General features: G+C 38.9%; 1 protein-coding gene across 9 annotated transcripts in view; it reads left to right on the forward strand.

Annotated features, from left to right (window-relative positions):
• Positions 1 to 9,525: 9,525 nt before the first annotated feature.
• The window catches only part of BCLAF1 (BCL2 associated transcription factor 1), a 31,498-nt gene continuing 14,498 nt past the window's right edge, over positions 9,526 to 26,525 (forward strand). For 3 of the 9 annotated variants that reach the window (XR_007725048.1, XM_050787930.1, XM_050787932.1), the window contains exons 1-7: positions 9,526 to 9,676; positions 16,716 to 16,819; positions 19,474 to 19,587; positions 20,558 to 21,469; positions 22,838 to 23,503; positions 23,643 to 23,812; positions 26,137 to 26,242. Coding sequence is in view for 8 of the 9 variants with exons in the window: in XM_050787930.1 (XP_050643887.1) it covers positions 19,484 to 19,587; positions 20,558 to 21,469; positions 22,838 to 23,503; positions 23,643 to 23,812; positions 26,137 to 26,242 (1,958 nt within the window). In the remaining variant the exon portion in view is untranslated. The remainder of the gene's footprint in view (positions 9,677 to 16,715; positions 16,820 to 19,473; positions 19,588 to 20,557; positions 21,470 to 22,837; positions 23,504 to 23,642; positions 23,813 to 26,136; positions 26,243 to 26,525) is intronic. The other 6 variants (XM_050787934.1, XM_050787936.1, XM_050787933.1 and 3 more) reach the window with 5 other exon arrangements.

The raw sequence follows: 26,525 nt of genomic DNA on the forward strand, positions 1-26,525 counted from the left end.
CACCTCTCTCCCCAAACTCTCGTTATCTCAGGACATGGCAGTTCACTTCCCCTGCAGCAAGTGCTCCAAGAGAGGGTACAGAATCTAGATTCAGTACACTTAATCTCAGAAATAACATCCCATCATTTCTGCCATATTCTGTTACTGGAAGGGGATTACACAAGGGTATGAATGCCAGGAAACCAGGATCACTGGGAGCTAACGTAAAGGTTTCTTACAATAACATGCTTTTTAAAAAATATATTAAAGTAGAGGATCTAGAGGCGGGTATACAACTGCTATAATCTTGAAAGCATTCCAAGTAGAAATGATTCTTTGAAAGATCTGCAAAACAGTATTTTTTTTTTTTTTTTCTGCAATGGAGTCTTGCTGTGGCTCTGTTGCCTAGGCTGGAGTGCAGTGGCGCCATCTCAGCTCACTGCAACCTCTACCTCCCGAGTTCAAGCAGTTCTTCTGCCTCAGCCTCCCAAGTAGCTGGGACTATAGGCATGCGCCACCACACCCGGCTAATTTTTGTATTTTTAGTAGAGACAGGGTTTCACCATATTGGCCAGGCTGGTCTCGAACTCCTCACCTCGTGATCTGCCTGCTTTGGCCTCCCAAAGTGCTAGGATTACAGGCGTGAGCCACCATGCCTGGCCTAACAGTAATGATTTTTAAAAAATCGGTGATTTTTATTTGTTTCAAAGTCGTAAGTACTGGTAATACTTCTGTGGTTTTGCCTACATTCATAATTAGGGGAAATGATAAATTTTAGTTTGAAGCTAACAAGGATGTACTTGTTGCCCAGGCTGGAGTGCAGTGGTGCGATCTCGGTTCACTGCAACCTCCGCCTCCTGGGTTCAAATAATTCTCCTGCCTCAGCCTCCCGAGTAGCTGGGATTACAGGTGCCTGTCACCATGCCCTGCTAATTTTTTTGTATTTTTAGTATAGACAGGGTTTCACCATGTTGGCCAGGCTGGTCTCGAATTCCTGACCTCAGTCGATCTGCCCGCCTTGTCCTCCCAAAGTGCTGGGATTACAGGCGTGAGACACCATGCCTGGCCCCAACAGGGATGCAATTTTTCCCATACAAATATAGTGACATCTCTGGGAGGTTGGGAGAGGTTATGAGGGATACAAGACTACATACTGGGTACTGTGTACACTGGTTGGGTGATGGGTGCACTAAAATCTCAGAATTCACCACTGAAGAATTCATCCATGTAACCAAAAACCACCTAAAAAACTATTGAATTAAAAACAACAACAAATTGTAGTGACAGATCTGAATTCTATCCATGGATTCTTTGGGAATTGGTAGACCCCTGAGTTCTACCCGTGGAGTCACAAGATGGCTTGGGGCCCTGAATCACTGCATGGAGAAAATACTTACCAACCTAATTCAATTATCTTGGACTGTTTGAGAGAAAGCTTCTATTGCATGTAAGCCATTATGTATTTTGGAGTCGTTATCACAGTCTAGTTTATACTATCTTTGCCAATATACATTTGCTAATTACTGTATTATTACTATTGTCTTTACTTTGTCCTTCAACATACACTTTTGAGTAAAATTTCAATTTCCCTTTGTGTTAAATTTCATATATGTATCTATTATTACAAAGCATCTCATACCACTAGCAAGTGATAAATTATGTATCAAAGACATATGGAGACTAAATTATATTTTTCCAGTGATTTTTACTTTTTTTCTTCCAATTTTCAGTTTTATGCAGCAGATGGTTGTCACCTAGATCTCTACGAATAAATTATAAATGGCCAATAACAATAAATATTTGTATAGTTCCTGCTCCTGAGCAATTTTTAAGAATGTGAATGAATTTGTTTTCAAGCAGTAAGCATCTCATCATGGGGTCAATAGATCATCTCACATGCCATTAACAGAAATATCTCCCTGGAATATATAACGGAGAACGAATGTGTTTAGGAAAAGCTACTGGATAGGCTTGTGTGGGCAGAAATTAACCTCATTACAGTACAAAGTTAAGCTTAATAATGTAGATTAAAAAAATAATGGCACAAATACTAGAAACACAAAGTCAGGTCTGTGCTTTTATTATACTCTCTAAAATTGAACTTAAGAAATCAGCCAGTGGTGCTTTTAACTTAACTAGCCAGACCCTAATATGACAAATAGAATTTTGAAAAATAACTGTCTTGCAAAGGATTAAGCCATTTTTAGGCCTAACTATCACAGTTGGTTGGAATTCAGTATAAAGGTTCCTTTTAAATGGAAGCAAACAATTTTATATATGTTTTCCTCTTGTTGAACCAAGTACTCCCCTTAATTGCTCGACAGAAGATTCATGCAGCTAAAAGAGGGCTCTAGAGCACTCTAGGAAAAAAAAAACCCAAAATTCCACAAAAACAAATCTAAAAGATTCTCTCTGGAAGCAAATATTCTCCTAGCAGCAGTTTATAATTAGGCTTATCAAGATTGTGATTTAGTAATGGATATTTTATTATGTATATATGTATGTATGTATTTTTTAGAGGCAGGTTCTCTCTCTGTCACCCAGGTTGGAATACAGTGGCTCATACAGTTCAAACTTTGGGTGTAAGTAATCCTCCCAATTTGGCTTCCTAAAGTGATGGGATTACAGGCATGAGCCACCATACCCATCCTTATTCTTCTTATTAAATGAGAGCTTTTACACTTGATTTGGAAGAACCATACACACACACACACACACACACAAACTCTTGCTGGGCACAGTGGCTCATGCCTGTAATCCCAGCACTTTGGGAGGCCGAGTTGGGCAGATCACCTGAGGTCAGGAATTTTAGACCAGCCTGGCCAACATGGTAAAACCTCGACTCTACTTAAAATACAAAAATTAGCCAGGTGTGGTGGTGCATGCCTGTAATTCCTGCTACTTGGGAGGCAGACGCAGGAGAATCGCTTGAACCCGGGAGGTGGAGGTTGCAGTGAGCTGAGATCGTGCTACTGCACTTTAGCCTGGGCAACAGGGCAAGACGCCATCTGAAAAACAAAAACAAAAACAAAACTTCTCAGTTTTCAGGTCTTCATTATCTTACACAATTCAAATAAAATTCAATGGTCTACATTTTTAAAAGTTTTTTTGATATTAATATTATAAAAGTAATTTTTATTGTAGAAATTTTGGAAAATACAGAACAGCAAAGGAAGAAAATGGTTTAAAAATTGCCAATAATGTGGCCACTCAATACAAACGCAGATCAGTATCATTTTGAGGTTGATTCTTCTGTTTCTACATAGATAAACTCTTAAATGAGATTTTTAAAATGACTTATTTATTTATTTATTTTTAGAGACAGTCTCCCTATGTCACCCAGGCTGGAGTGCAACTTCAAGGTACCCTAAGCCAGAACCACCCAAATAATCACTCTCAGATTTCTGACCCACAGGAGCTGTGAGATAGTAAACATTAAGCTGGTAAATTCAGGGTCATTCATTACGCAGCAGTAGATAACCAATACATTTGATTTCACTTACTTCCTACTTCATAGGAATTGAAACCAATACATTTGATAGTAAGTGAAACCAATACATTTGATTTCACTTACTTCCTACTTCAGTCTCATTTACTGGCTCGGCCTCCTCTTTTAACAAATCCCTAAATGTTGGGATTCTTTAGGGTTCAGTCCTGGGCTGTCTTCTCTTGTCTGCCTATATTGCTCATCCTAGGATTTTATTTTATCTTATTTTATTTTATTTTTTTTAGAAATGGTCTCGCTCTGTCACCCAGGCTGGAATACAGTGGTGCAATCATGGCTCACTGCAGTCTCAACATCCTGGGCTCAAGAAATCCTCCTGCCTCAGCCTTCCAAGTAGATGGGACTACAGGTGTGCACTACCACACCCAGCCAATTTTTTTTACTTTTAATAGAGATGGGGTCTCCCTATGTTGCCCAGGCTGGTCTTGAACTCCTAGGCTCAAGCCATCCTCCTGCCTTGGCCTCCCAAATTGTTGGGATTACAGGTGTGAGCCAATGCACCAAGACTCATCCAATAATTTAATATATAATCTTTTTGCTTTATCTCTTGGCTAGAACTCACCTCTGAACCATGGATGCACACATTTAACTTCATACCTTCCCTCTGTACTTAAAAGTTTCACACATGTATTAAGCCTAATATATTCAAAATTGAACCCCTGATTTCCTTCCCTTTTCCCAATCTATTCCATTCTTCCCTTCCCTATCATTCTCTCCAATCTTTCCAACTATTATAATGGTATTGGGAAGGGTGCTGTGGCTCAGGCCTGTAATCCCAGCACTTTGGGAGGCCGAGGCGGGAGGATCAAGAGGTCAAGACCATCCTGGCCAACATGGGGAAACCCTGTCTCTACTAAAAATACAAAAATTAGCCGGGCCTGGTGGTGTGCGCCTGTAGTCCCAGCTACCTGGGGGGCTGAGGCAGGAGAATCGCTTGAACCCGGGAGGTGGAGGTTGCAGTGAGCCAAGATTGTGCCACCGCACTCCAGCCTGGCGACAGTGGGAGACTGTCTCAAAAAAAAAAACAAAAAACAGAAAAAAAAAAAGCATCACTGATCATTAGAGAAATGCAAATAAAAACCACAATGAGATGCCATCTCATATAGTCAGAATGGCTACTCTTAAAAAGTCAAAAAAATACGAGACCCTGGTGAGGTAGTGAAGAAAAAGAAATTCAATATACTGTTGGTGAGAGTGTAAATTAGTTCAGCCCTTGTGGAAGGCAGTGTGGCAATTCCTCAAAGATCTAAAAAAGAAATATTTGACCCAGGCAGGGCACGGTGGCTCACGCCTGTAATCCCAGCACTTTGGGAGACCAAGGCAGGTGGATCACAAGGTCAGGAGTTCAAGACCAATATGGCGAAACCCCATCTCTACTAAAAATACAAAAATTAGCCCCGTGTGGTGGCGCGCACCTATAGTCCCAGCTACTCAGGAAGCTGAGGCAGGAGAATCACTTGAACCTGGGAGGCAGAGATTGCAGTGAGCCGAGATCACGCCACTGCACTCCAGCCTGGGCGACAGAGTGAGACTCCGTCTCAAATAAAAAAAAAATGGAAAAAAAAAAAAAAAGAAATATGTGACCCAACAATGCCATTACTGGGTATATACCCAAACGAATACAAATCATTCTATTATAAAGATAACATGCACACATACGTTCACTGCAGCACTATTCACAATAGCAAAGATATGGAATCAACCTAAATGTCCATCAATGATGAACTGGATAAAGAAAATGTGGTACATATACACCATAGACAACTATGCAGTCATAAAAAATAATGAGATCATGTCCTTTACAGGGACAGGGATGGAAATGGAGGCCATTATCCTATGCAAACTAACATGGGAACAGTAAACCAAACACCACATGTTCTCACTTATAAGTGGGAGCTAAATGATGAGAACATATGGACACACTGAGGGGAAAAACACACACTAGGGCCTTTAGGAAGGTGAGGGTGGGAGGAAGAAGAGGATGGGTAAAAACAACTAATGGGTACTCAGCTTAATACCTTGGTGATGAAATAACCTTTACAACAACCCCCCAGGATGCGAGTTTACCTACATAACAAATCTGCACTTGTACCCCTGAACTTAAAAGTTAAATAAATAAATAAATAAATAAATAAGGTCTCCTTCTTTGATTTTCTGTCACTTCCTGATTGATAGCAGACTTTGTGTCTGCTTACATGTGTTCTGTCTCCTTCACAGAGAGGAAGTCTACCTGGGAGCAGTGTCAGCGTTAGGCTTCATCACTGCTCCATTCTGAGCACCTGGCTTAGTACCTATAAATGACATATGCTTCAGGCAAATTTGCTGACTAAATAAACAAATTAATAAATGACAGGTGAAAACCCACTCATTTTTAAAATGCTAGTTCTTTCCCTCTTTCACCATTGGTACGTGCTCCCATGTAGATCTGATGTGAGAGTTACACCCTATCTCTGCTGGATTCTGAGTTACAGCAGAGAAGCAGCAATGATGTCTTATACTGCTTTGCAGGCTATAATGGCGGTCTCCAACCTTTTTGGCACCAGGGACCGGTTTTGTGGAAGACAATTTTTTCACAGACTGAGGGCGGTAGGATGGTTTTAGGATGATATAAGTGCATTACATTTATTGTGCACTTTATTTCTATTATTATTACATTGTGATATATAATGAGATGATTATACAACTCACCATAATGTAGAATGGAAATAATTCAGATGTTCCACCTAAAAAGATAAACAAAACAAACCAAACAAAACCAGTCAGGTCTTGGAGCTTGCCTTTGTGCTAGACTTCCAACTCCATCCTCATTCCTATCTTCTTGTCTTTGTCCTTTTCACATATCCATTCTTCTCCATTTCTCTTTTTCCTTTTCTTTCTTGTGGGGAAAAGAGATCAGCCTGTTACTGTGTCTATATAGAAAGAAGTAGACATAAGAGACTCCATTTTGTTCTGTATTTGAGATGCTGTTAATCTGTGACCCTACCCCCAACCTTGTCCTTGCAAGACACATATGCTGTGGTAACTCAAGGTTTAATGGATTTTGGGCGTGCAGGGTGTGTCTTTGTTCCTAGAAAAGCTAGGTGTTGTCCAAGGTTTATCCCCATGTGATAGGATGAAACAATGTTGCTAAAAGGTTTATCTCAAGGCACAGGATTTTCCTTTAAACTTATTCATGTCACAGAGATCCTTGTTCTTATGTCTTACTGCTAATTTCCTCCCTAAAAAACGATCCTATTGTCCTGCCACTCCCTTATCTTTAAGATGGTAAAGATAATTATCTATAAATACTAAGGGAACTCAGAGGCCGGTGCCCTGGGCCCCCGCTTTTCTTTCTCTATACTTTGTCTCTGTGTCTTATTTCTTTTCTCAAGTCTCTCGTTCCACCTAACAAGAAACACCCACAGGTGTGGAGGGGCAGGCCACCCCTTCATTTCTTTTTTTTTTTTTTGAGATACAGTCTTGATCCGTCGCCTAGGCAGGAGTGTAGTGGAGTGCACTCCTTGGCTCACTGCAACTGCCACTTGCTGGGTTCAAGCAATTCTCCTGCCTCAGCCTCCCAAGCAGCTGGGACTGCAAGTGCCCTCCACCAAGCCCGGCTACTTTTTGTATTTTCAGGAGAGACAGAGTTTCATCATGTTGGCTAGGCTGGTCTCGAACTCCAGACCTCAAGTGATCCGCCCGTATCGGCTTCCCAAAGTGCTGGAATTACAGGCGTGAGTCACAGCATCTGGTCCATTTCTCTTTTTCAATTATCTTAAAATCAAACCAAAACAAAAGCAACATCTCTCAAGAAAGAGTTTTATAATCATATTAACAATAACTTCTCCATGACCATAAATTAAAATTACCTTGCCTGGTGCGGTGATTCACACCTGTAATCCCCACACTTTGGGAGGCTGAGGCGGGCGGATCACTTGAGGCTGGGACTTTAGGACCAGCCTAGCCAACATGGTACAACACTGTGTCTACTAAAAATACAAACATTAGCCGGGCTTGGTGGCAGGAGCTTGTAACCCCAGCTACCTGGGAGGCTGAGGCAGGAGACTCGCTTGAACCCAGGGTGCAGAGGTTGCAGTGAGTGGAGATCGCGCCACTGCACTCCAGCCTGGGTGACAGAGCGAGACTCTGTCTTAAAAAAAAAAAAAATTAAAATCAGTTTACTAATTTATCTCAGCATTCTATTTGTATCTTCTTAGCAGTTTTGGTCATTTGTTTACAACTATATTTCTTCTTGAGATAATGTTCTATTTTTCCCCAATGCCCATTTGTTAAATGTGCTCTTTTTTCTTTTCAGCGTTTGTATTTTAATAGGAAAAAACATTTATTACAAAGAATGAATCTGTAATGGTGGAATTTCAGGTTTTGAAAATAAGAATGTGCATAAAACATCTAAATTCAAGAACCTCCTACTTTGTAGATTGGGAAAGCATCACGTATCAAATGGATCTATTTCAAGAGAACTCTGGATAACTTCCATTTACTAAAGGCTTTGTTCCAAAGGATCTCCTTTGTTACTACCTCATGTTATGTAAATAAAATCATAATCAGTTATATTGCCTCAAATAGATGACTTCATTTTCAACACATGTGCAATAGAACTGCAGAGGGTGGTTCAAGATAATATCCTAGCCTGCAATTTGGTGTATTTTGAATAAATGAATAAAAGCTGTCAGCCCTGAGCGCCCCGACTCCCAATACATGCAGAATAGCAGAGGTGTATTGAGCCTTTATTTATTTTTTTAATATAGTTCATTCACTCAACAAACATTTACTGAGAATATCTCAGACCAGCTGACGCTTAGGGAAATAGAAAAGAACAAACGTTGAATATCGGGGGTGGGGTTTCCCCTGATACCTGCGAATGCTTGGGACATCAGGGCACAACAAAAAGGCCAAAGATTCCTGTGTCCACATCCTGAGGTGGTAATGGGGTGAGGGACAGATTGTACAATAAAAACCTAGGATTCACTCCATGAAAATGTTGTCGTTTTTCTAGTTGAGCTGGTAAATTGGACTGTGAAGAAAGAATGCCCTAAGCACAGTGGTAAATTCACAACCAGGGCCCAATACTAGATTCGATTCATTCACTGACACTCTGGTTGCTAATTACAAGTCTGAAATCCATCAAGGTAGTTAACATCCCTAAACATCAAAGTAATAGCTGTTTTAGGCCCGGAGAAGTATAAATGGAAAATGTGCTAAGGCTGCTATTTAAATTCTATTCAAATCAAATGTGGCTTGCCTATTTTCAATCTTATAATTTTGGCCAACCAAGCTACCTTGGGCTGTGTTCCTCGGCTGCCACAAATCATCCTCACACGCTGAAAGCTCAACTGCTTCGTGCTCTTTATTTTTTTATGCCTATGCCAACGTTGCCGATGTGGTAAAGCTGTCACCACGCCGTCAGGAGGGCTGCCTCCTTTGGCGCGAGCAGCCTAAGAGGCTTCCGGCTGCTGCGGCGTGAGCTCCGATTTGATCAGACGCCACTCAGGAAAGGGATTTAGATAGTGGCCATTTTTCAACTAAGTGCGTCTGCCGCACTTAATAGCAAAGCAAAAGCCACGCTTTCTAATCTCCAGTTAGGCGTCCAAGAGGAAGAAAAGTGGCCCTTGCTGGCTGAGGGAGCAGCGTGTCTGCAATCACAGCCGCGTTTCGCGTCCCGGTCTTTTCCTCAATGTGGGATTGTCTTTTTGTTTTCTGCCTGGTCTAAGCTGGCCCCACAGAAAGAACAGACCAGACAAGCTTACTGAGGTAAAAAGTAGGGGCGGCGGTGAGGTCTAGAGGGTCTCCTCGGAACTAGGCAGAGACGCCAGCAAAAAGCGCCTTACGGCCAAGCTAACTCAGGCCTAGCAAAATACCCACCCCACTCTACCGCCTCTCCGGCCAAGGCCGTCGCTACGGACCAGAGGGCGGGGCCGCCACACCTTCGCGCGAGACCAGCCACGCGACTTCCCAGAAGGCCTCAGGCAACATCTTAATAGCAGCCAGGAAGCCGGACCAGAGCGGAAGGGTGGGCGGGGCTTGCCCGCATATTTAGCGGCACCCGAGGCCACGCCCCAGATCGGAAGTGACGGAGACGAGCTAGCGCGTCGAAGGTACCTCTATGGTTTTCCTCGCGTTCTTGAGTCGGGAAATGGCCGCTGTGTGGTTGCAACGGAGATAAATCCCCGGAACCGCGATTCGGCGTGTCAGGTAGGCCTCGCGCTGTATTCAAGTTACTCAAGAAGCAGTGAAGACCGAGGACAGGCCATATTTTTGACTCTTCTGTGGGTGGTGACGGGTTGTCGGCAAAAGGAGAACCAAGGAGACGTTGCGCCGTTATTTGTGCGTTTTTTCGTCAGCTTCCTTCAGGTTTTCGAGGCACTACGGGCCGAAAAGGCCGGGCGGGGGCGCTGAGCAGTGCTAACGGCGCGCGCGCTCGTGTTTGCGAACCTGGCTCGAGACCCAGAGCCCGCGCGGCCTCCGGTGCGCGTGCGCATATATTCCTCTTCCACCCTTCCCCCATTTCTTCAGCCTGTATCTCTGCGCGCGGCCGCCTGAGCCTTCCGCGCACGCGCGCTCGTTCCTTTCTTTCTACCCCGCCTACGGCGCCGACGGCCGCCGGAGGTGCAACTTGTGTCCGCCTCTCATTGGCTGGGACTGCCACCTCTCTTCCTGGCCTTTGGGGTTTTGAGAAAATAACTGTGACCCGCAGTAAAGTGCGTTGAGTAGGTCTCCCCCTTTTCTCGTGGTCTTTAAAACAACTCCCCAGCTTCAGACTACCCGTCAGTTGATGCCTCGTTTTTGTGATGCTACTAGGTTTTAGGGCTCTGTTCTGCCCCTCGCTGCTGACCCTGGTTCTCTGGAGTTAATTTCAGTACCCCCTGCAACCCGCTGTTTTGAAGCTAGCGCGCGCTGTTGACTTGTGGTGGTTGCCTAGTTACGTTTCCCTAGCGAGGGGATTGGGTCTTAGCTGGTGGTTCTGAGCCTGGCCCTGCCCCATCCGGCTGAAAGTGCGGTTCTTCAAGAGTACTAGCGAAGCCGAGTCTTCAGCAAGTGATTCAGCCCGTTTAGTCGTGTCAGAAAAGTTGCAGCCACAGTTGGTAGACAGCTGGTGTGAGAAATGGGTGGGAGTGGCGAATTGGACTTTGCCTTCATTTTAAATTCATGAGTTGGCTTTTAAGATTCGCTGTTAAAATTTCTTCAGAATCAAGCTGAAGTACCAGCAGCTACTTTGCTACCTCAGACTTTTTGAAAAAGCATTTTAGAATTGGAAAAAAATTAAGACAAGTTGAAAGCAAGTGTGGCTAACACTGATGAAAAAGATGAACTATTTCAGACTTGTATCTCATTGCAACAGCGTCTTTCAAATTTTTTCGTATTACAAAGCAAAACAAAATGTATTGCTCCTCGTGTGAATTCTCATTTCAGTTCGACTCTAGTTGAAATGTTAGGATACTGTTTAGGCAGTAAATAACCTTTACGTAGGAAAAACTGCTACAAGGTTTGTGCATTTTTGATCATAACCAATTCAGGATAAATAATTTGATGGGAGGGAAAAAGTGACTCCTCGGCGGGAGTTGAGGCTGCGGGGAGCTATGCTCGTCCCCCTGCACTCCAGAGGGGGCAACAGAGCGAGACCTTGTTACTTAAAAAGGTAGCTCATGGTAAACAATCTTGGAGCATCTTCTCTTAGTGATATCATACTTTAACCACTTCATTGTGGTGAACGCTGAAATACCTTCTTTAATTCAGGTAATTAAAATGGTGGCAAAGGAAACTGTTTAGCCAGAGCCCTTCTTGACTTTGAAGAACAGTGGTATTGTAAGACTTGGTGACAGACCTGTAGGTCTGATAGGCCCACTGGTAGGCTCAGCTCAGGTCTGGTTTATTTATTTATTTATTTATTTATTTATTTTTGAGACGGAATGTCGCTCTGTCGCCCAGGCAGGAGTGCAGTGGCCCAATCTCGGCTCATTGCAACCTCCCGTCTCCGGGTCCAAGCGATTCTCCTGCCTCAGCCCCCCGCCCCCCTCCCCCCCAGCAGCTGGGACTGCAGGCGCCCGCCACCACACCCGGCTAATTTTTGTATTTTTGGTGCAGATGGGGTTTCACAATATTGGTGTCGAACTCCTGACCTCAGGTGATCCACTCGCCTGGCCCACCCAAAGTGCTGGGATTACAGGGGTGAGCCCCTGTCCCCGTCCTCGGTTGAATTTATTAAACTTTTGTGGGCAGCAAGCTGTAAGAGGTTAACTATGTGATGAGAAGACTTAGAAATGGAGAAAGTTTTATCAGTTCTATGTAGGGCTTAGGCTGGGAGTTTCCGGAAACTACGTTGGAAATCAGTAGTTGCACACTAGCTGAATTCAGCTGTGTAATTTACAGTGGTTTGTTATTTAGTAAATAAGTAGAAGAGGGAATTAAGAAGCTAAAATCTCTGGGTACTTGTTGGATATGAATTTGTTAATTGTTTACACTCAGGTAATAAGTGTTACCTCAGTCATAGCATTTAATATCTTCTGACTGTCCCTAAGGCTGAAAACCAGCCAGTATACTAACACGAAGATAATACTAGCCTGTATTTGTGTAGTATTTTAGAGTTTTCAAACACCTTAATTTTATTTATTTATTTGTTTGAGACAGAGACTCGCTTTGTAGCCCAGGCTGGAGTACAGTGGCGCCATCTCGGCTCACTGCAACCTCCGCTTCCCTGGTTCAAGCGATTCTTGTGTCTCAGCCTCCCAAGTAGCTGGGACTACAGGCGCCCGCTTGCCACCATGTCCCGCTAATTTTTCTTTTTTCTTTCTTTTTCTTTTTTCTTTTTTTTTTGAGACACACGCTTGCTCTGTCGCCCAGGCTGGCGTGCAGTGGCGTGATCTTGGCTCACTGCAACCTCTGCCTCCCAGATTCAAGTGATTCTCATGCCTCAGCCTCCCCAGTAGCTGGGATTACATGGGATTACAGGTGCACGCCACAAAGGCCGGCTAGTTTTTCTTTTTCTGTTTTTGAGATGGTGTCTTGCTCTGTCATCCAGGCTGGAGTGCAGTGGCATGATCTTGGCTCACTGCAACTTCCACCTCACGGGTTCAAGCGATTCTTCTGCCTCAGGCTCCAGAGTAACTGAGATTAGAGGCGACCGCCACCACGCCCTGCTAATTTTTATATTTACAGTAGAGACAGGGTTTTGCCATGTTGGCCAGGCTGGTCTTGAACTCCTGACCTGGGTTGATCCGCCCGCCTTGGCCTCCCGAAGTGTTGGGATTACAGGCGTAAGCCACTGCATCCAGCCCAGACATTTTATTAAAAGCATGTCTGGAAAGACTTCTAAATGATGCTGATTAATGCTGTATCAAAAATATTAAGGTAACCTTACATGCAAGAATCATTTTAAGTAAACGTGGTTAGCTTGTAGAAAGGCTGCCTAAACAAGGTTTACCAATAATGATGGCTAATGCTAGATTGTATACCATGAGTCAAACATTAAACTAAGCTGTTTACGTGCCTTAGTTCATTTAACCCTGTACTTGTAAGGAAGTACCATTAGCCTTAAAAAAACAAACAAAAACAAAAAACAAAAAAACACCAACAGAATTTGAAGCTGACAGATTAAGTTAACTTGTTCAGTGTTGGTCAGTTAGTTAATGGCTGAGCCAGGATTTGAATCTAGTCAACTGGAATAATAGTCATGGGCTATATTTTTAGGATTCGAAAAGATGGAAATAGCATTACTTTGTTTACAACAATCTGGGGACCAAACTCCTTGAGTCTGCTAAAATGAAGACTAGGATCAAGTACGCTTGAAATCGTAATCTTAAAGAATTCATTTTGGGTGGCTTTGTCTTGGATATTTTGTTGAATCCAGTTTCTTTGCTCTGATCAAATTTTCTCCTTTTTTTTTGAGACAGCCTCGCTCTTGCCCAGGCTGGGGTGCAGTGGTGCAATTTTTGCTCACTGCAATCTCTGCCTCCTGGGTTCGAGTGATTCTTCTGCCTCAGACTCTGGAGTACCTGGGACTATAGACGTGCACCACCACGTCTGGCTAGTTCTGGTATTTTTAGTAGAGACGGGGTTTCCCCATGTTGGCCAGGCTGGTCTCGAACTCGTAACCTCAGGATCTGCTCACCTCGGCCTCCCAAAGTGCAGGGATTACACGGTGAGCCACCATGCCTGGCCCGATATAATTGTTTTCTAGCTAGTTTCTGATCACTTATGTTCTAGCTGGTCATTATGTATTATTTCATGAAAGATAGGCTCTGTTTAGATATTTAAGAACCTTATTTTTTAAAAAAAAACCTGCTTTATTTTATCCTGTGTTCCTCATTGGTTAGTGTATCAATTGGCTAAAGATACATACTGCAATTTATTCCTTATCTCTCTAAACAAGTGGGAATCTATTAAATGATCTTGGTTGTAATAAAGGGAAGATTAATTTGGCATTTTTAATTCTGTATTTGGGTTTTGGCCACCTCAGGCACCTTTTAGGGTTTTGAAGAAAGAGCACTGGAGTTGGAGTCAGGAGATTTCAGTCAAATTTTGGATTAACCATTTACAGTCCGACTATGGGCACAAAAAACGGCAAACATATCTTTTGTTTTCTCCCTCAAACTTGTCCTTCTCCGAGATGTTTAAATCTAAAACCTAGAATTTAAGGGCACTAGTGATTTTTCATTTTTCCTCACTCTGTACTTCACACCCCTAACAATCCATTAACAAGTCATTTTGACAAACCACATCTTGAATTTGCCTCTTTTTTTCATTGCTGTTTATTTTTTATATAGAAGCCATCTTAAAATGAAATCAGATGAGTGACTCACCCAAGCAAACCCTGCAAGGGTTTCTCAACCAAGTAAAATCCTGACCCCTTTTGGTGATCTACTAGATGCTATTTGATCTGGTCCATTCCTCCTCCTGCTGCCTTATTTCATACGCTCAACTCCTTGATCACATTGCCTCAACCTTCTTATTGGTGTTTCTGTCCTGAATTTGCTAAGTTTGTGTCCTCTGCCTAGTATGCTCTTTACTCTGTGGATCTTTTCTGTGTTCCCTGTCCTTAGACACAAATGTTACCTCCTTAAAGAGGGCCCAAGGATCCACCTAAGTAGTGCCCCCGCCCACCTCCTCTGCATGTCAACTTGTACTTTTTCCCCCCTCTCCAATGTGGCACTTGCCACTATTTGATTTTTTTCTTGTTTTCTGTCTTCCCCTCTCTGAAAGCTTCAAGAGAGTAGGGAACTTAAAGTCCTTCTTAAAATGCTGTATTCCCAGCATTAGAATAGTAGTGTCTGGCATGTAAGGCACTTACTTCAAGTTATTTGCAAAGTTTAGAGTTCTCTGTATTTGAAAGATGGGATTAATATGTAGCTCATGAGATTATCAGGATCAAATATGAGATTATTTTATTTAAGTCACCTAGCACGATTCTTGGCACATGGCTGGTATTTAGATGTTTAGTTTACTATGATTTATTGCTGATAACTGTTCTTGCTTTGGTTTTTGGAAGGCAGGGACCACTTACATAGACATATTTCCTATAGTAACTAGTATTGTGCTTTGTATATAGACTTTCATTTTTTAAAAATTAGCTGAACTAATCAGCTTTGATACTGATTTATTTATTGTATCACATTTTGTGTGTTATTTGAGTTATTGGTGAGGATACTTGAATATATTTATAGATTGTGAACAGGAATGTATATCCACTGGTCTAACAGCCTGTGTTCCCTCTTCTGTCAGTTTTTTGTATCTAGTGTTTATTTTCTTTGAACTTCAACATATCATGACTTGCAGTAAAGAGATCTGGCAGTTGAGTCTTCTTTGGATATATATAGAAATTAGCCTTTTGAAATTGTTTAGGAAAATGTTAGCTAAAATGAGCCTTGTATCACTTCTAGGAGTGAATCAGTAGTAATGACTTTCCAGGTCAGAATACAGTTTTTTATCAGTACTCCAGTTTAAAATACTGCCATTTTTTTCCTCTGGCCACTTGGGGTTTTGATATTTTAAAAACTAAACTTACATGTCCTTTAGAAATCCTTTTGTTTTGTACCCAACCTTACTTGGCTTTTTGACTTTACTACTTTTTTAGTATGTTTCCCATAATAGGTTCCGATTCCTCCTTCCTAGCCTGAACTTCAAATCTCTCCCCAGTTGGAGGGCCATGGATATTTTAGGAGACACTATTCTTGATTCACCAGTTTAATGTTACTATTTCTTCTTTGTATTTCCAGTCTCATTTTATTTTTAAAATTGGATCTTGGTGAGAGTTACAGATTTCCATTTAAACTTGTTCATGAATTCTTCTGAGTGCTGGCATATATTAATCTTGTATTCTTTAGTTTCTGTTCCCCTAGTGCTTTAGACTATCCTTTGCACATACTTGATGTGAATATACACAGAGCTAAACTTTTCAGTATTGGTAACTTGAATATTTTGTGCGAAGTGTATTTACAGAGTAATGATAAATTATTTTAGGAAGAATATTTTCGATAGATAAAAGTTTCATTGCTGACTGTTCTTTTATTTGAATATACATGTATCAAGATGCTTTTAGGCACAGAATTTGAAGTTACTATGATGGCTGTTAATGTGGATTTTAAAATCAGTTTCACATGAAACTAAATTGTGTGAAAGGAAGTACCAAAGAGAATAAGTAGCAGAACATTAAACTCATATTTTAGATGTTATAAAGTAGAGCATTATGAAAATTATAGATTACATTTTTTTTTTTTTTTGAGATGGGGTCTTGCTATGTTGCCAATGCTAGAGTGCAGTAGCTAGTCCCAGGTGTGATCACAGCGCATTGCAGAGTGCAGTAGCTAGTCCCAGGTGTGGTCACAGCGCATTGCAGCGTCAAACTCCTTCTGCTTTGGCTTCCCAAGTAACTGGAACTACTGGCTTGTGCTACCTTGCCCCTCTAACAAGATGGCATTATGTTAGCTACCTTGGAATTTTCTGATGGAACGACAACATATCATGTTTCCTAAAGCTCAAATTGCTAAAATTAGAATTCAGGTAGTTAAAAGTAAAAAGATGCTGTCAGTTTCATAATACACTACTGCATTGTGGTTTACAAAAAAGTTGAGTTTTAGGCTTTTATGGTTAAAAGTTTCCTATTTCCTGAATTAGTTTTTCCTTCCCTGAAATTGTAAGTGCATTTATTAGAGTTTATTGCAATGCCCATTATATGCATTGTAAATAATGGTTATTTAATTTAACATAAATCAATATAATGTTTTTTTGTCTTCGCTAGGAATTTGAATTTAGAGTTTAATCTCTCAGAGCATTCTCTCCAGGAGGAATATTTACAGTATCTGAAAGACTTCACTTGACTTCTTGATCCTGCTTAAAGCCAAGGTAAAGAGCATTCATTTTTCTAGTTTTCACTTTTGATTTTTTTGAGGAAATGTCACTACTGAATTGATGATTCAGTTTTTTGTTTATTTTGGTGGCTTGTATGAAGTAAGTCAGATATTAAGTTAGTTTTAGGAAAAAGGTTCTTTTTCTGTCTTCTTCCAGGTTGTGTTCCTGCTTTTTCTATTTCTCTAAACACATCTACTAAAAGACTCAGGACATACAAGATAAACTCTGCTACTTAACCCATTTTCCCTAATGTAAACAAGAGGAGATTCATAACTTGTTTCTACTGTAGTGTTTAGGTAATTCAAATTGATTGTTTCTTATGTGCTAGGTGTGTTAAGTGAATTAAGTTTATCAACTCATTAAGTCCTCTACAAGTCTGCGAAGTAGGCACTGTTATTTTCTTTGTTTTACAGTTGAGGAACAGGCTCAGGGAGCTTAAGGAGTTTGAATTCATGTAGTTTAAATGCAGAGACCATGTTCTTAGCTTTTTTCCTAAGTGTATTTTTGCAGTAGAGCAGAAGATATCCATTTCTTTTAGACTGCTATTTGATAGGCATGCTTTCTTTCCATTAGTTTTTGAAGTTTCAGGTGTAGCTATTAAAAAACAAAGCAAAACACAAACCTTTAAAAATAAACTTGCTGCTTTAAAAAATATCCAGGTTCTGGGGAATGCATTCATTTGATAGTTACTTATTAAATACCTGTTGTGCTTATGTGCCACAAGCCCAACTATATCCTGTTGACTGGAAAAGCCTACAGAATTCATGAAACCTTAACAGAAATTACCATCCAGAAAGCCTCAAGAGCCAAGAACAGAGATTCTGGAGATACAGCACAACACAGCATCTCTAGCTCTTAGTAAACTCATAGTGTTTTATTTACGGATTAATACAATGGAAAAGAATGTTGCCTTATTGCTGGACTGGATCTCCAAAATCATTTCCAGCTCTGGTTTCTTCTTACAGTGTGTCTGATTATCTCAGAGTGGGATAAAAATAAATATCTTAAAGTAAATTTGATCACAATGAATGTAAATTACGTATTTATATTCTTTTAAAATGTTTGGGAGGACAGAATTTTGAAATCAGATAGCACTAGAATGTCGCAGTTCCCAGTGGCCGAGATACCTTCCTTTACAGGCTGTAAATTTGGTTTTTGCCAATTTCATGATGTTGTCAAAACTACAGTTGCTAAACCAAATTTGTGTTCTACGAGGTATCAGATCTCCCTATGTTAACGCTAAATTTCTTTCTTCTGTGTTGTGGAATTCTTATTCTGCCTTTTTGAACCCTGAACCTATGTTTTATTTCTGTCTTTATGTATTTCTTGCTCCCTTGGGATTCAGAAGAAGAGTGAGAGAAGACAAAGGTGGTAGTCTATTAGAGGATAGTTATGTTCTGTTTTGAAATCAGCATGAATTTGTTATTTATATTGTTTGATGAGGAACTATCCAGGTATTACCATTACCTCTTCTATAACTGAACTCATCTTAGTACCTTCAAATAGTATTTTATTATACTGAACAAAGTCTAGGTAGGTAAAATAAGTGCCTTCAAAAATATTTGGTTGTAGGAGATACTATTTAAGTATTATGGGAATTGCAAGCTGTTAGAAGTTTAATAAGTTGATTTTTATTGAAATAAATACTTTTTGGTAAGTTAGTGTAAATTTGGAAATAGTTCTATGCAGCAAAAACAAGCTTGAGAGGCTAAGATATCTCAATCATTGAAAAGTTGAAAATGTGACATTTGGGATGTACATGCAGTGATTTGCTGTGTATGTATATTTTTTCAATTTTGTGAGGAGTAGATCTTATAAATCAATTAGTTCTGACAGTTACTGATTTCTGTACCCATTGAGGTCTAATTATAACATTGGATACTATGTAGTGTTTGGAAAAGTTAAACTACTGGTGCCCAAGTTTTTTTTCTTGTAGTTCTAATATATCTTTCTTGAAGTAATCCCTCCAATTCTTTATATTTTATTCTTCTTATATCTTCTTAACAAAGCTTCAGGGTGAACTAGTCGTCACAAAAGTCCACTTCATTCTGGAGTCATGAGTACTGAGAGCAGACCCACGGCTCCAGCTGTTCAGAAACTTTGTGTCCTGTATACTATATAGTACCACTCCAGACAGTATTGTGTATTTGGAGTGGTCAGCTCAGTCTCATTTTCAAGGCCATAAAACACAAGATAACAGCCTAGTAGGTTTATTTTTTGTTAGTATTGTGACACTTTATTTTATTTCAGTTGCCTTATCTGTAATACCTTTATTATTTATTTATTTTTCTTACAGGAGAGGTAGGCATTTGTATTGGGCATGGAATAACACATAACATGCTGCTGCAGTCTGATCTCATTGCTCTTTCTGGCTTCTGTAGCTGCTGCCTTTTTGGATTGAGGCACCTAAGTGGGGCAGTCCATAAAAATCTTCAGTTGTGTCTTTAATCTACAGTATCTATCATGCAGGTGAAAACAGTTTTAGTCAGGGATAATTGACTTGTCTTCTGAATACTGATTTGAAAATGATGGTGAATAATAGCCTTTGAGAAACTTGTAAAAATCAAATTTTATCTGAAAATAAATAACATAAAATTTAAAAAATCATATTGTAATTTTAACCTTTTTTTGCCCTATCATTTGATTAGGAGAAAAGAAATGGGTCGCTCCAATTCTAGATCACATTCTTCAAGGTCAAAGTCTAGATCACAGTCTAGTTCTCGATCAAGATCAAGATCTCATTCTAGAAAGAAGCGATACAGGTGATTTAATGTGCTTTAAATTTTTAAAATAATGATATCAGTTATTATTTGTTGAATGCGTATCTTAAACACAGTGCTAAACCCCAAAATGTATTTTATTCTATAAGAACTCTGTGAAATGGATCTGTTGTTACCCTTATTGTAAGCAAGAAATTGAGAATGTTCAACTAACAAGCTCTAGTATGGCAGAGCTTGGATTGAAATCCAGTTAGTCTGACTCCAGGTCTCAAATTTTACTATATAGTATATGGTAGGTTTCTTTGTATTTGTCCACAATGTTAAGAGATGAATTGGGTAATGCAAGAATTTGACTGAAAAATCTGTGCGTATTGTTTTATAGTTTCTCATTTCTGACTTTGATTCTTTGAATTCTAACAAAATAATTCTTTTTGTTAAAAAATTAACAATTCTGGTTATTTTTCTTTAAATAGTAATACATACTTAGCATAGAAAACAGAAACCAGAAGTTGAAAATACAAATGACCATAATCCCATTATGAATTAATAGTAGTTGATGATTATTCTTTTTTCCCCCCAGGCTTAACTTTATTTTATGTATATATTTAATTAATAGTATCTCACTGATACAGTTTTGTGTAATCTTTTCCCCCATTTAACTGTATATTATGTCATCCCATTAAATATTCTTTCACAATTATCAGTTTAAGTGCTTGCCTAGATGTACTACAATTTGCTAATATGTCCTAATGTGTGTGATATATATATAACACACGCACGTGTGTGTGTGTGTGTGTTTTGTGCCTTTACTTTTAAGGTCTTTAATGTATTCTCTCAGTAGTTACCTTAGGCTTTTTGATTAGAAACCATAAACTTTTGTACAGATGAGGTTTTTTAAAAAAGTCTATTTTTATCTTTACCATTTATTTACATGTTATTTTCAACCAGAGTATTTAGAATGGTAAGATGGAATGCTTTATTTTTCTTGCATTGATATTTATTTCATTTTTAGTTCTAGGTCTCGTTCCAGAACATATTCAAGGTCTCGTAGTAGAGATCGTATGTATTCTAGAGATTATCGTCGTGATTACAGAAATAATAGAGGAATGAGACGACCTTACGGGTACAGAGGAAGGGGTAGAGGGTATTATCAAGGAGGAGGAGGTAGATACCATCGAGGTGGTTATAGACCTGTCTGGAATAGAAGGCACTCTAGGAGTCCTAGACGAGGTCGTTCACGTTCCAGGAGTCCAAAAAGAAGATCCGTTTCTTCTCAAAGATCCAGAAGCAGATCTCGCCGGTCATATAGATCTTCTAGGTCTCCAAGATCATCCTCTTCTCGTTCTTCATCCCCATATAGCAAATCTCCTGTTTCTAAAAGACGAGGGTCTCAGGAAAAACAAACCAAAAAAGCTGAAGGGGAACCCCAAGAAGAGAGTCCGTTGAAAAGTAAATCACAGGAGGAACCGAAAGATACATTTGAACATGACCCATCTGAATCTATCGATGAATTTAATAAGTCATCAGCCACATCCGGTGATATTTGGCCTGGCCTTTCAGCTTATGATAATAGTCCTAGATCACCCCATAGTCCTTCACCTATTGCTACACCACCTAGTCAGAGTTCATCTTGCTCTGATGCTCCCATGCTCAGTACAGTTCATTCTGCAAAAAATACTCCTTCTCAGCATTCACATTCCATTCAGCATAGTCCTGAAAGGTCTGGGTCTGGTTCTGTTGGAAATGGATCTAGTCGATACAGTCCCTCTCAGAATAGTCCAATTCATCACATCCCTTCACGAAGAAGTCCTGCAAAGACAATCGCACCACAGAATGCTCCAAGAGATGAGTCTAGGGGCCGTTCCTCATTTTATCCTGATGGTGGAGATCAGGAAACTGCAAAGACTGGGAAGTTCTTAAAAAGGTAAAAACTAAAATACAGAATCTACAGTATAATATTGTTTTTGTTCTTTGAGTTCTATTTGGAATTAAAAGATGTAAATTTGTGATACATGTTTAACTAGCGGTTTTTACTCTTGACTTCCTTCATTTTAAGATAATTCCAAATTGTTTTTACTTTTATCTGGTGAACTTTGGAAGCTAAGTGTTTTAATAAAAATTAATGTATCCAGCTACTCAGGAGGCTGAGGTGGGAGGATCTCTTGAGCCCAGGAGTTCAAGGCTTTGGTGAGCTATGATTGTGCCTACTGCACTCCAGCCTGGGCAACAGAGCAAGACCCTGTCTCTTTAAAAAGAAAAAAAAAAACCACTAATTTCTGTTTCTCCTCTTAATTTTACCATTTTCGGTCCAGAATTAAAAATACAGATGAGGAGAAGTTGAGTAGCTTAGAGCATAACTAAATGATACATGTTGTTAATAACTGTAAATCTTTTAGAAATTTAGTTTATTAAAGCATTGGAGGCTTATTTTGTTCTTTTCATTATTAGAATGTGACCTACATAAATAATGCAGCTATATTGCATGTTCTTAGGTGGCATAAACAGTCTGGCTGTCAATATTTAATGATTTCAGCCTGACTATACAAAAGGTAATGGTATTTCTCACTGACTAATGACATTTGGAACAGATAACATTGTTTAAATTCTGATCTCAAGTGTTGCTGAAAGTTGCTAACAATGAAAATTGGTTGCTTCATATATTGTGATTTGACTTAAAAGTGAGAAAATAGAGGAAACATGCTGTTTGTGGAATAGCACTGCACAACCTAGAATTTATGATTGAGCTGATCATTAGTTTCTATGAAACAGTGCCAGAAATCATTATTTTTGTAGAGCAAGTAGATATGAACTGTTTTGTGATGCTCATAAAGAGTATTACTGGAATGGTATTTAAATCCATTTGTGTGAACTCTTGTTTATATTAATAGATAAGTAAGTGAAACAGTCTGAATTTTGGGGGGTAGTTATCAATAGAATTCTAACATAATGTGTATTATCCTTAGTGGTTCTTAGCTTCAAAAATTAAATTCAGGCAATCTCTAGAAGTTCATGATAGTGCAGAATTGTGGATTGTGACTAAATAGGACAGGTTTTTGGTTGGCTTTACTTTTTAAACTTCAGAAGTCAAATGTAAATTTATTTTAAAAGTTAGTACATAAGTTCTATATGGATACTTTCAATGATTTTTAAAAGTGGGATCTGAAAAAGCACTTTTCAATAGGGTTTTTTCTCTCTTGCTGGTCCTGAGGGATTGGGCAACACATTTAAATATGGAAGCGATCTACAGTGAATGCAATCCAGAGTTACTATCCTCTTCTTTGCTTATTCGCAGGTTCACAGATGAAGAGTCTAGAGTATTCCTGCTTGATAGGGGTAATACCAGGGATAAAGAGGCTTCAAAAGAGAAAGGATCAGAGAAAGGGAGGGCAGAGGGAGAATGGGAAGATCAGGAAGCTCTAGATTACTTCAGTGATAAAGAGTCTGGAAAACAAAAGTTTAATGATTCAGAAGGGGATGACACAGAGGAGACAGAGGATTATAGACAGTTCAGGAAGTCAGTCCTCGCAGATCAGGGTAAAAGTTTTGCTACTGCATCTCACCGGAATACTGAGGAGGAAGGACTCAAGTACAAGTCCAAAGTTTCACTGAAAGGCAATAGAGAAAGTGATGGATTTAGAGAAGAAAAAAATTATAAACTTAAAGAGACTGGATATGTAGTGGAAAGGCCTAGCACTACAAAAGATAAGCACAAAGAAGAAGACAAAAATTCTGAAAGAATAACAGTAAAGAAAGAAACTCAGTCACCTGAGCAGGTAAAGTCTGAAAAGCTCAAAGACCTCTTTGATTACAGTCCCCCTCTACACAAGAATCTGGATGCACGGGAAAAATCTACCTTCAGAGAGGAAAGCCCACTTAGGATCAAAATGATAGCGAGTGATTCTCATCGTCCTGAAGTCAAACTCAAAATGGCACCTGTTCCTCTTGATGATTCTAACAGGTAATTCCATATTGATCCCCAGTAAATAATCTGTGGGTAGTTAATATTCCAGTTAATTATCTTAAACTTTCTGAACATACCATTTTTTTATTTAAACCAATGGTATATTTTGTGTGTGTGTGTTATCAATATGTTCCAGACCTGCTTCCTTGACTAAAGACAGGCTGCTTGCTAGTACACTTGTCCATTCTGTCAAGAAGGAGCAAGAGTTCCGATCCATCTTTGACCACATTAAGTTGCCACAGGCCAGCAAAAGCACTTCAGAGTCATTTATTCAACACATTGTGTCCTTGGTTCATCATGTTAAAGGTATGCTTAGTATGTTTAGTATTGTGAATTAAATTTCTCTTGCATGCAAATAAAAAAATGAGTAATTATGCTTAATAATTCATGTACCCCAGGGCTAGCAAATATACATCAATGCTATTAAAACTTGAAAAAGTAGTTTCATGGAAGAGTCCCTAGTCTTGATAGCATTGAAACTTAGGAAGATAATTAATAAAAAGTGATTGAAATGCTGGAGAAACCATACCCTAAAAATCTGTATCATGGTAGAACATGATGTAGATTTGTTGAATGCTAAAAGTGTTTTTTAAGTATGTCATTGTAGTGTATTTGAAGTGCAGAAGGTTTACAGATAGTCTTTCATTGCATGCCTATGGCTTGTGATAGTAAATCTTGGCATAGATTTATAACAAAGTCAGACAGGATTATTGAATATTATTTACTAGGAATTTCTTTTCAACTTTTAAAGAAATACAAAGTGGAAAAACTTTCTTTTTTGCGCTTAATTTTTAATATATAAACTTATAAAACAAGAAAATTTATCAGGATTTTTAGAGGAAAAACGTTCAAGAAATTTAGAAGAATATTATATAAATACTGGCTACATGAATAGTCACTAATTAGGATAATGATGACACTTCTTTAGGTCCTAAAGATAAGGGTGTTTATTTCAACTAAAGTAATGATTTTTTTTTCTTTTAAATTTTTACCAGTATGTAATTATAGTTGCAAAGTTACTAGTAATTTTCAAAGATTTTTAGGTATCTCTTTTGGGTTAGGTTAAGTTTTGTTTTTGTGTTTAAAAAGCAACTTACTATGAGACATGTTCTTTCCCAGGAACTTCAAAGACTGTTGTCCTTTAAAATTAATCCCCTCCTAGCTTTTAAAAAATTTGTCTTTTGACATGAGAACAGCTCACTGTAATAGATGAAACTTGGCTCTAGCAGTTCTTTATGCAGTTGATATATCAGAACAGTGAACAGTTAAATGAATTTCTTTTGGGCTGTAATTATTTAAACACGGTAACAAGACAGTTTTGCTATTTGGCTCTAAGTAGGTTTGTGAACCAGTTTATGACCATATTACTGTGGTACATAAAATATGAAACATTCTTTTTTTAAATTTTTTAATCTTTTTTGGCCTATCTCCACATTTTACAATTTATTGCTGAATTTTGAGATCAGGTTTTGATAAATTTTTTCCTTTTTCTTTTTTCTTTTTTTTTTTAAAAAAAAACTGTAGTGATGTTTCATAATTGGTATTGTGCAACCGATCTGAACAGCTCTTACTTTATATAGAGCTGAAAATGCCCAGTGATGTTTTCTTTTTCATTGTAACTAGGTCCTGGAATATGTTTTGAAATGGCAAAATCCATGTTTCAAAGTAAAATAGCTGTTGAAAGATACAGGCAAAGTTGAATCTTCTGTCTTCCTGGCAAAAATGGCATAAAAACTGAGTTGCTAGCTCAAATTCCTGGGTTTCATGGAATTATGATTGAGGCACTACCCTTGTAGTGGCCGTTTCAAGTTTTAATGATTGGTTATGAGACATGTGCTGGATATTGGGCGGTAAGTTGACACAGATGTATGTTGACCTGTTAAGCAGATAGCTTGCTTCATAATGTGACATTTCATAGCTCATGACTTTATACGTCTTTCTATTTTACATTTACAACATATCTTTTTAACTGGTTTTTAAAATAATCAGTATTGATATTACTAGTTTGAAAATTGTTTAAAGAGAGACAAAACAGCAATATCAAATGTGCTGTTGGGTTTGCCAAGATGCCAGATTTTTGGATAATTATTGAATGTTAGTTGATTTAAAAATATTTTTCCAATTTCAATGATAGTATTCAGTGTTTTTATAAATCCATTTTTGTTGATATGGCAGCATAGTCACTGATGAAATTTAATAGTTTACTCAAACTAGCTTTTTGGTTAACTCCATATTTTCCTGTTAATTTTTGTTTTCTGCAAATGATTACTTGAAGTAACGTCATTGGTTCATATTGGCAAGGTATTAGAACATCCATAGATTGTGTTCCTTTTTATTCTGAGGAAGTAGTGTATTAATGAAGTAGAATTAGAGACTCTTGATTTAATCTATTAATTGCTCTTGGATTAGATGTAGTATTGACAGGGACCTGTGAGCAACTTTTGAAGCACTTTCCTGTTGAGGTACAAGAAATTGAAAGGGTAGGAGTTCCTTGTAACACTTGATTCTCTTTTGCTAGGTTTCTTGAGTATTTTTATTTTCTTTTCACCTGCTACATGCCCTTCTGTCACAAACAAATCTCTCTTAAAGTAAACTAAACTAAACGGACAGTATTTCTTCTAAATCAACAGAGCAATACTTCAAGTCAGCTGCAATGACCCTAAACGAGCGGTTCACTTCGTATCAGAAAGCCACTGAAGAACATAGTACTCGGCAAAAGAGCCCTGAAATACACAGGTATGTATCCTGCTGAATTGACATATAAAAACGTTGTTTTGGTAGGAAGACTCTGTTAAAACAATATTGTATTGGAAGTTTGCTTTTGTCATTGATACAAATTTGGTTTTATTCCTCATTTATGCTTTAAATATATTTCTAAGTCTTGAAAATTCTATAATTCTCAATTTTCAGCTTAGTTGAAACTGGTTGTTAGAACTTGAAATATTAACTCTTACTTCTCTGCAGTATGGAATTAAATAGTTATCAGTTAGTCTGGTTTTTGGGAGGGGCAGTGAAGGCC

The sequence above is a fragment of the Macaca thibetana genome, chromosome 4 (assembly GCF_024542745.1).
Source record: "Macaca thibetana thibetana isolate TM-01 chromosome 4, ASM2454274v1, whole genome shotgun sequence".
Taxonomy (NCBI): Eukaryota; Metazoa; Chordata; class Mammalia; order Primates; family Cercopithecidae; genus Macaca; species Macaca thibetana.